The sequence below is a fragment of the Pieris brassicae genome, chromosome 11, assembly GCF_905147105.1.
Source record: "Pieris brassicae chromosome 11, ilPieBrab1.1, whole genome shotgun sequence".
NCBI lineage: Eukaryota > Metazoa > Arthropoda > Insecta > Lepidoptera > Pieridae > Pieris > Pieris brassicae.
In genome coordinates this window covers 4,213,275-4,223,230 of record NC_059675.1, presented here as the reverse complement: position 1 = coordinate 4,223,230, position 9,956 = coordinate 4,213,275, and the positions used below count along the sequence as shown (strand labels likewise).

Sequence of the window (9,956 nt, the reverse complement as noted above, 5' to 3'; positions counted from 1 at the left end):
GATTTTTTAGAGGCAGTTTCTTATGTAAAATCATACTCGTAGTACGTAAGTACTCGTATAATTTAAAAGCTTAATACTGTCGCCTAATAAATTCATTTGTACCAACTGCCATGTCTAATACAGTATCTTTATTTCCATTACTTTGCTGAAGATTCAACACATATATTGTTCAAACAACAACCTTGTAAATAGTTCTGACTATTTACAAGGTTGTTGTTTGTTTACAGAAACTGGCTGTGAAACATAACCTCCTCTTGGACAGCCGATCGTTGTGGACATACGTGCACGCGAACTGCTCGAATGTGTTTTAGATTATTTATTGAAATTTTAAGCATGGATATTCCCGACAAAACTCAAGCAAGCTATTATTATACTAGTACTTAAATCCGGCGATAAAGACAATGTCAATAACTATATGCCAGTTTCAATTCTTAAAGCCATCTCCAAGGTCTTAGATACTGAATATTAGATTACTAAACTACCTAATTAAATTTAGTATTCTCTTAAGCTCACAATACGGATTCAGGCAAGGAAAATCCATGTGTTCCTTTCACCACTTATCTTTTTCCTCTTACTCCGACATCCTGCGACACCACATTACTTAGTAGTAGTTGAGACCAAGGTATCTCTTACTATCCATATGCATACTTTTTCAACCTCACACCTTACTACGTCACTTACCGATTTATCTGTATTTAAAGAAGCTCAGAGGAGTATTCTCCACAGCGGAAGCGTGTAACTCCTAGGGTAGTCTCTTTTTAAACTGTACATTCAAACATTTGGGGGGGGGGGAATGGGCTCCGGGAGTCTCACTCACCACACATAACGCGAGTACAATAGGATAAATCTTGCAACACTTCACGCCAGTTTTTTGTGACACAATGGTACTGCCCTGTTTATTTGGCTGAAGTCTGAAAGCAACAGCATGGCACTCCTGCTAGGAGACTTATTGCACTGGTGGATTGCGTTGGAGTCGTCACGTCCTGACGCCGCTAATCCTACATGATCTACAAAACGTTACCACTACGCCAACTAGGCAGTTATATAAATGATCCAAATACGTTTGTCCCATTTAAAAACACTCATTGTTGATCACTTCCACCTTGTGTGTGTCACCTTCTAGTGATAAACTTATTTACCTATGATTAACGACGTAGAAATTGATCTATTATGAAACCTTTATCGTTGATATCATATTTTCTACGTATAATGAAATAACAATTAATTTCTATGGAATAATACCGATTATACATAAAAAGACTAATCGATATAAATATTTTTTGTAATACTTACCCATACGTTGTATTTTGTTACTAGGTTTGCCTGAAATGAAGCCGATTTTAGCAAAAAGGCCGTAGCCCTCCTCGTTATTTAAGTGTTTTTCGTCTTGTAAATATATCGAATTATAAATAATTATGTAGAATCATTAATAACATGCATAATATTACAAAGATTTATGTACTTTATCGTCGTTTACACTTAAAAGCTATTATTTGCGGTATTTATACAATGTTTAAACAAAATAAAATCTTGACGTGGGGTCGTCTGTGGTGATTATAGAAATATATCATATTTTTTATAAAAAAACTAATTGATTACTTATTATCTAATTAACGTATTACGTAGACACAAACACGACATGATACGATAGAGTATGATATATATACCCAAACAGTTACAATGTAAATATTCCCCCGAAGCAGCCTTATAATGAGGGTGTTCGTAGTATTTGCAGGATTTATTGCCTGTGAGTATATTATGTTTTTATAATTGTATAATGTTAAAATAAGAAATCTATATAAGCGTAACAGTAATTATATATAATTAAGTTGCAATTAGAGTATAAGTTTTCATAGATACTGACTACAGTGCACCAATGGACTTACTTTTTATGTGCGTATTTAACATTCGCTCGAACGGTGAAGGAAAATATCATGATGACACCGGCTTGCCTTAGAGCCAAAAAGTCGACGGCGTGTATCAGGTACAGATGTGAAAATGAAATGATCATAAAACAGTTTTAGAAATCGGAGGCCCAGACCTAAATATGTTGTAGCGCCTGATTATTTTTTTATTTTAGTGGTAAATATGCGGCATATGTTAGTATTATAGATTAAAAAGCAATAGATTGTTAGTAAATATCTGTTGTTACGTAAATAAATTTAATTGTAGATCAATTATGTATTCTACGCCGACATAGCCACGACTTATATATCTTTGGACTGACTATGCTGCCTGACTATACGTAGGAGGTTGGTGAGCTATTTTACATAACTTTAATTCTCCAATTTATATAATTGAAGTATGAAAGTTATACGGATATTTATCAGTCCAGGGGAAACATTTATTACATACTGGAGTAACCCGAGTTTTCTTTCTAGACCTAAATATTAGGTTATGAAATTGACGTTTTGTCTTAGTGGCCACTTTGACCTCGAATATCTCCTCTTTGGTTAGGAATTTCAAATTCAATACTTTATAGCTATTTACACGTGCATTTGTTCATCGAAAATCATTTCATCTTCCTGTTTAAATTTTCTGCTTGCGTCACTCATGATATATCGTCACACCAGTGCTGTAGAAACGGCTCAAAGGATTAATGATTTGGATGGCGGCGGTGACGCAAAAGAAAACACAGTGCGTTTTTAGTTCCAATGTTTTTGTTCCGGAAATTGCCCTGCAGAACAAGCCCAGTGGACGGCCGAAAACCAAAGTTGACGAAGAAACCAAACAAAGTTGAAGGCTATTGTATCGCAAACTTGGTTTGCTGCAGGCTGCGGTACTAGTGAAAACTGTACGTATATTAATCCACTTGAAGCAAATTGGGAAAGTAAAAAAAAGTTTAAAAAGCGCGTCGACTGCGGGATACCTTACTCAACTGGTGCAATAATGAAGGGATTTTAAATAGAATCATTACCTGTGATAACAAGTGGATTCCGTACCATCCTAGACCACACACTGCACATCAGACTGCTACCAAATTAGAGGAACTTCAATTGGAATGTCTAAAACATCCACCTTACTCCCCGGATCATGCTCTATTAGATTACCATTTTTTTCGAAATTTGGATAACTTCTTGCAAGGTAAAAAATTCAACTCTGATGAGGCAGTCGAAATCTCCTTAGTAAAAGGATCAGTGAACTACCTATAAGATGGCAAAAGTGCATAGAGAACAATGATACATACTTTGATTCATTAAATAATATATTCATTATATAATATTCTATTTTAAAAAGATCTACTTTTTGTTCCTCCCATTCAAAACGCCAATTTCATATGTATGGAGCTAATATTTTAGTGATGACATATTTTCAGATTTGCATTATATTTAAATGCTGGTTTTTATTTCACAGTATGCGCTGGAGCCTCTTATTCTCCAGTGCCTGGAAATAACAGCCTTTACGTAGAAGGTGTAAGCCGTTATATTTGGATGCCGGACGGCGAGGGTGTACCTCATCTGGTCGACTTACATGAACCAGTAGATGAAGACTTTTTCAATTCAAGGAACGGAAACGATAACCAATACTGGCTATTTACAAGGTAAATTTAGTTTTTCGGTAAAAATACCTAACAAAATTTGTTGTTATATATATATATAAGATGAAGTCGAACAAATTATACAATTGTAGATATTTGATAATTTATTTTAAAATAATGTTATTTAATTTTTATCATATTTTAGAAATACCTTCATGAAGAAGTATAGCTTAGCAATAAATAATTGTTTTGCTATATGTATTTTTTTATTGTACATAAGGAAATGTGCACTATGTTTTTATTAGATAAAATTTTAGTCGAGTCATGTATGAAATATCAAAGCTGTTCTTTATAAGCTAAACTTTACTCATATTTTACACTTTCATCGCTACATATAGTGTGTTGTATATTAAAATGATAACTCACAAGAGCTCAACGATAAATACAACACATAGTATGTAGTAAAAATTCCCATTGATATTTTTTACAAGGGACGTTACCGTTTTGTGTTACGTTATTGTACGAAAAGTAAGGAATTTTTTTTTTAATATAAAACAGGGGGCAAACGGGCAGGAAGCACACCTGATGTTAAGTGATACCGCCGCCCATGGACACTCTCAAGTGGCTCGCGAGTGCGAGTGATACAAAAATATCTTCGTACATGCAACGACTTTTGTTATGATAGGTTATACTATTATACAAATTTGAACAATGCACAAAATTCTTTGATGTCGCTGACAGCTCTCGTTCATAGCTTGTCGTTCCACAAAGTCATATGATCCTACGTATGGTTTTTACATTAAGTTTAATAACGTGAGTTAATCCAATTTGATCCAACGCAAACCTATGTCTGGGTCTATTTTTCACCGATATCGGGTACGAATGCATTTGCAAGGGTGTTACAATTTATTGACTCATTTACTTCAATTTGTTTGTATGGAAAAATGGGTTTCTTAATTATTAACGTTCTCCTTGTACTTTTACATGAATTGGCACATTGGCACTGATATCCTTTAGATAGAAAAATAAATGTGATTAGGTTTAAAAGACTTTATATACATATTGTTTATAGACAAAACCGCAACAGCAGACAAATACTTCAAAATGGAAACGCAAACTCTATACGCAACTCGAACTACAGAGGAAATCGACCTACCAAGGTCATCGTTCACGGATGGAGAAATAACGGAAACACTCACATGAACCCTATGATCACTGAAGCATTCCTTGCTGTCGTGGACTGTAACGTGATTGTCGTAGACTGGAACCGTCTCGCTAGTCAAGGATATAACACTGCTGCAAGAGGAGTGCCAGATGTTGGAAATCATTTGGGTCGCTTTATTCAATTTCTGTTTAACACCGCTGGTGGGAACTGGGACAATCTCCATCTAGTTGGTTTCAGTTTGGGAGCTCATATTGTTGGTAATGCTGGACGCCAAATAGGCGGTCGTGCTCGCAGAGTGACAGGTACTGCCTTAATTTATTATAGAAATAAATAAATCCTAATAAGTAATATTTGTTGATAAGCCTACACACAAAAAGATCCGTTACAGCGTAATCTGAAATGAAGCAGACACTGTTCTGCTGTGTTTCGGCAAACAAGTAATCATCCTAACGAAGAACCATTATTGTATCACCAGATATCAAACCTAAGACTTCCTTAACCTAAGGCTATTAAACTCCATTGTGAATTTTTAAGCCATTTAATTTACATTACAAGTAATTTATTTATTTTTACAGGTTTGGATCCAGCTGGTCCTACCTGGGGTGGAAACAGTCAAGCGCTCAACCGAAACTCTGGTAGATATGTGGAGGCAATCCACACCGATGGTCGTCTACTCGGAATCATGGATCCTATAGCACATGCAGACTTCTACCCCAATGGTGGAAGAAACCCCCAACCTGGATGCGGTGCCAGCACATGCTCACATGGACGAGCAACTGAATTCTTTGCTGCTACTGTTCACCGCGGTCATCTGGTTGGGCGACAATGCCCTAATGTATGGGAAGCTGAGCTGTCCAATTGCCAAGGCAATCAATTTCACATGGGTAACGCGAATCTCGCCAAACGCGGGTAAGTTGGATACCAAATCAATTACAAGGTAGTTTTTGATAAAATATCTTAATGGAGTTACATTTATTTAGTTTTAATTCGATTTCTATTTATTTCTTTTAAAAACACTGGTCAACGATTAAATAAAAACACCTATCCTCCTCGTTTTATTACTTTAACGGAAATTTTTTACCTATTTATCGTATAGGTAAATAAACAAAACCTAAATTATTAAATAATATCTTCGTCAGTATCTTTTTATTATATAGAATTATTTTTCTTTTCTTTTCAGTAACGGCTTGTTTGGCTTAAGGACTGGAGCAAATTGGCCCTTCTAATACTAATAACGAAATTAAATGCAACTTAAACATGTAAAATTGTATTTTATTTTGATTGTAAAATGCCTACACCATAGAAATAAGAATTATAATTAATCGAATTTGGTAGGAGGTTATGTAATAATCACATGTTATTTATGAAAAAAGGTAATCACGACATGTTTTATTTTAGTTTAACGATTAATATTTAATTTAATCGTTGAACTAAATGTTTATGACGTAGTGTAATTATCCTAGGGATTATGATTTATTATTTATGAATGTTATCAAATAATGATATGATTTCTATTAATAATTTAGCACACAATAACAAAAAGCAATAAATTATCTATCTGTTTACAAGTAAAAAAAGCATATTTCACTAAATATTTTTTTTGTCTTGCAAGTCCAGCCAAGTTAAAATTTAACTAAACTAAGTTACTGATGGGCTGTTAATAAATAAAAAGAAATCTCTTACATTCCATACCCATACTCATACTTTTTCAACCTCACACCTTTACTACGTCAATTACCCTTACATCTATATTTAAAGACGCCCATAGGGGGATTCTTCATAGGGCAGTCTTTTCTTAAACTGCACCTTCAAACTTTTTATTAGGGGAAATGTGGTCCAGGGGTCTCACTCAGCACACGCAACGCGAGTACAATAGAATAAACCTATTGCAATACTTCACGCCAGTTTTCGGTTACTGCCCCGGTCGTGCCATTTGGCTGAAGCTCCAAAGCAACAGTATGAGACTGATTGTACTAGTGAAATTATTACCTCTGTCATAAGTTACTTCACCAGAGGCGGAATCTGAGACTACACGATCTGCTTCAATTACTCTTAAAGACCCCCCCCCCATCTTTAGACGGTCTTTCTTCTCACGGTTTTAAGAAGACGCTACTTACAACGCAATCCATATATTTCAATTAGAGTAAAATGTTAAAACTAATTAAAACCTTGACGTGGGGTCGTCTGTGGTGAATGTTTTTAATATATTATTTAATCGCTATTACATTCTTTATAAAAAGCTCATTATTTATTTTTTATCTAAGTAACTCAATTACATAGATACAAACAAGATATGATATGATAGAGTGTTTCATATAAATACCAAAACAGTTGCAATGAAAATATTCCCGGGAATCAGCCTTATAATGAGAGTGTTCGTAGTATTTGCAGGATTTATAGCTAGTAAGTATTACGCAATTTTAATGCTATTTAAATAAGAAATCCATATATTTGTAACAATAATTATATACAATTAAGTTGCATTAAGTGTACCTATAAGCTTGTACAGAGTAATATAGAATACATATATTTATATTAAAAAGCAATAAATTGTGTTGTAAATAAATTGAAGCTCAACTTTGTTTTCTAAGCCGACATAGCCACGGCGACTTTTATATCTATGGCCTAAGATATACAGCATACTGTCTGGCCATACGCCGGTTATACGCGGTTTCATAATATACATGTGCGCTGTCTTTTCCACAACTTTCATACTGCAATTATACGGAAGTTTTCCGTGACGGGAGGCATGTTTATTATATAATGGCGTTACATGAATACTCCCGAAAGAAACGGTAAAAAGACGCAATTATTTTAGTGATAATATACTTTTAGGTAAATATAATATATATTTAGATTATGGTATTTATTTCACAGTATGTGCTGGAACCTATTATTCTCCAGTGCCTGGAAATAACAGCCTTTACGTAGAAGGTGTAAGCCGTTATATTTGGATGCCGGACGGCGAGGGTGTACCTCATCTGGTCGACTTACATGAACCAGTAGATGAAGATTTTTTCAATTCAAGGAACGGAAACGATAACCAATACTGGCTGTTTACAAGGTAAATTTTGTTTTTGTTATAAAATATCGAACAAGATTGGTTGTAATTTGTATAAGATTAAGTCGAAATATGCTTTAACAAATTATACAATTATAAGTACTCGATAGTGTATTTTAATATAATGTGATTTTATTTTTATAACCTTACCTAAAGAAGTATCCAAAAGATGACGGTAGATATATATCATATCATATATATCATATGTATCTATATCATAAGTACAAATTGGTTTCGATAGTTATGAATACGAGAAAAAATTAAATTCATATTTATATCGTTTTTGTTTCGGAACATTTATTTTTTATTGATGTACATTTGGAAATGTGCACTATGTTTTTCATTGAATTAAATTTTGATGAGAGTGCAATAATGAAGCTGTTCTGTAACTCTAAATATAAGCTTAGCTGCACTTATATTTTTATACTTTATAGACAAAACCGCAACAGCAGACAAATACTTCAAAATGGAAACGCAAACTCTATACGCAACTCGAACTACAGAGGAAATCGACCTACCAAGGTCATCGTTCACGGATGGAGAAATAACGGAAATACTCACATGAACCCTATGATCACTGAAGCCTTCCTTGCTGTCGTGGACTGTAACGTGATTGTCGTAGACTGGAACCGTCTCGCTAGTCAAGGATATAACACTGCTGCAAGAGGAGTTCCAGATGTTGGAAATCATTTGGGTCGCTTTATTCAATTTCTGTTTAACACCGCTGGTGGAAACTGGAACGATCTCCATCTAGTTGGCTTCAGTTTGGGAGCTCATATTGTTGGTAATGCTGGACGCCAGATAGGCGGTCGTGCTCGCAGAGTGACAGGTACTGCCTTAATTTAAGTATACAAATAAATAAATCCTAATAAGTAATATTTGTTGATACAGTTACTAATAAACTACCAAAATGGTCAATTTTAAAATATCTTATGTTATTTATTTATTTTTATAGGCTTGGATCCAGCTGGTCCTACCTGGGGTAGAAACAGTCAAGCGCTCAACCGAAACTCTGGTAGATATGTGGAGGCAATCCACACCGATGGACGTATACTTGGTATCATGGATCCTATAGGACACGCAGACTTCTACCCCAATGGTGGAAGAAACCCCCAACCTGGATGCGGTGCCAGCACATGCTCACATGGACGAGCAACTGAATTCTTTGCTGCTACTGTTCACCGCAGTCATCTGGTGGGGCGACTATGCCCTAATATATCGGAGGCTGAGCGGTCTAATTGCAATGGCAGGCAATTACACATGGGTAACGCGAATCTCGGCAAACAGGGGTAAGTTTAATATCAAGACAACTAGTTAGAATGATAAAATATCTTAAAGGAATAAAATTTATTCAGGTATACAATTTCCAATTACTTGTTTTAAAAACGTAAAGGTAAAATTAAATCACTTATTCTCTCAATGTTATTACCATTGACTTTTCTTGCCTATTTATAGTATTAAAAAATAAAAAATCCTAATAAATAAAATATCATCATCCTCAGTATCTTTTTACTTTTTACATTATAGACTTTATTTTTCTTTTGTTTTCAGTACCGGCTTGTTCGGCTTAAGGACTGGAGCAAATTGGCCCTTCTAATACTAATAACTGCTATTTCAAGAATGATTTTATCGAAATTTAATTTTAAAATTTTATTATACACATTTGTTAGGTTGTGTATCTAAATTCTTTGCTAAGACACAAGTCTGTATAAAAACAAAGCTTTAATCTTATAATCATAATATTTATATGTTATGTATAAATAAAAGTTTACTGAAACGACAAATTTTTATTTTAGTTTAGGGAATGATATTTAATTTAATCGATTAAATTATATTAAATGATCGTGATGTCATGTAATTATACCAGGCTTAAAATTTCTTATTAATTAACCTTATCTAATAATGATATGATTTCTACCATATCATTCCACCAAGTCTAGTCAAGTTGGTGCAAGTTAAAACGTTTATAGAACATAAGACACATAACTTCAGAGAGCAGTTTTAGTAATATAAATATTGGCACCTATAATTTCGTTGTTGCAATTACACAGTGAAAAAAGCACCAGGCTCGGCCTTACCCGGTAGGCCCTGTATACTAAGCACCGAGAAATAATCTTTAAAATAGGGTTTATATACCATGGTTTCATATGACACAAAGGAAAAAAAATCAAAGTTTCGGGAATGACTAGGATTTTCGTTTATTGATTTCTGCTGCTGCAACTAATCCCCCTACTCAAAATCCGGTACCAGAG

General features: G+C 34.4%; 2 protein-coding genes across 2 annotated transcripts; both read left to right on the top strand.

Moving 5' to 3' along the window:
- The first annotated feature begins 1,689 nt into the window (after window positions 1-1,689).
- On the top strand, window positions 1,690-5,903 carry LOC123716173 (lipase member H-A-like). The gene is made up of 5 exons (XM_045671780.1): window positions 1,690-1,747; window positions 3,355-3,541; window positions 4,551-4,945; window positions 5,219-5,552; window positions 5,824-5,903. The coding sequence occupies exons 1-5, from the start codon at window positions 1,711-1,713 to the stop codon at window positions 5,867-5,869; spliced, it is 999 nt and encodes a 332-aa protein (XP_045527736.1). The 5' UTR covers window positions 1,690-1,710; the 3' UTR covers window positions 5,870-5,903.
- A 1,069-nt stretch (window positions 5,904-6,972) lies between these two features.
- LOC123716338 (pancreatic lipase-related protein 2-like) lies at window positions 6,973-9,481 on the top strand. The gene is made up of 5 exons (XM_045672026.1): window positions 6,973-7,046; window positions 7,521-7,707; window positions 8,139-8,533; window positions 8,660-8,993; window positions 9,256-9,481. Exons 1-5 carry the CDS (start codon window positions 6,980-6,982, stop codon window positions 9,299-9,301), a joined length of 1,029 nt encoding a protein of 342 aa, XP_045527982.1. The 5' UTR covers window positions 6,973-6,979; the 3' UTR covers window positions 9,302-9,481.
- Window positions 9,482-9,956: the final 475 nt, after the last annotated feature.

What these genes read in the sequence shown, in the direction of transcription:
- LOC123716173 (XM_045671780.1), top strand. Translation starts at nt 1,711, where the DNA reads ATGAGGGTGTTCGTAGTATTTGCAGGATTTATTGCCT. An exon ending in ATTTGCAGGATTTATTGCCT is followed by an intron (nt 1,748 to 3,354) that starts GTGAGTATATTA and finishes TTTATTTCACAG; the next exon opens with TATGCGCTGGAGCCTCTTAT. An exon ending in GCGAATCTCGCCAAACGCGG is followed by an intron (nt 5,553 to 5,823) that starts GTAAGTTGGATA and finishes TTTTCTTTTCAG; the next exon opens with TAACGGCTTGTTTGGCTTAA.
- LOC123716338 (XM_045672026.1), top strand. Translation starts at nt 6,980, where the DNA reads ATGAAAATATTCCCGGGAATCAGCCTTATAATGAGAGTGTTCGTAGTA. An exon ending in ATTTGCAGGATTTATAGCTA is followed by an intron (nt 7,047 to 7,520) that starts GTAAGTATTACG and finishes TTTATTTCACAG; the next exon opens with TATGTGCTGGAACCTATTAT. An exon ending in GCGAATCTCGGCAAACAGGG is followed by an intron (nt 8,994 to 9,255) that starts GTAAGTTTAATA and finishes TTTTGTTTTCAG; the next exon opens with TACCGGCTTGTTCGGCTTAA.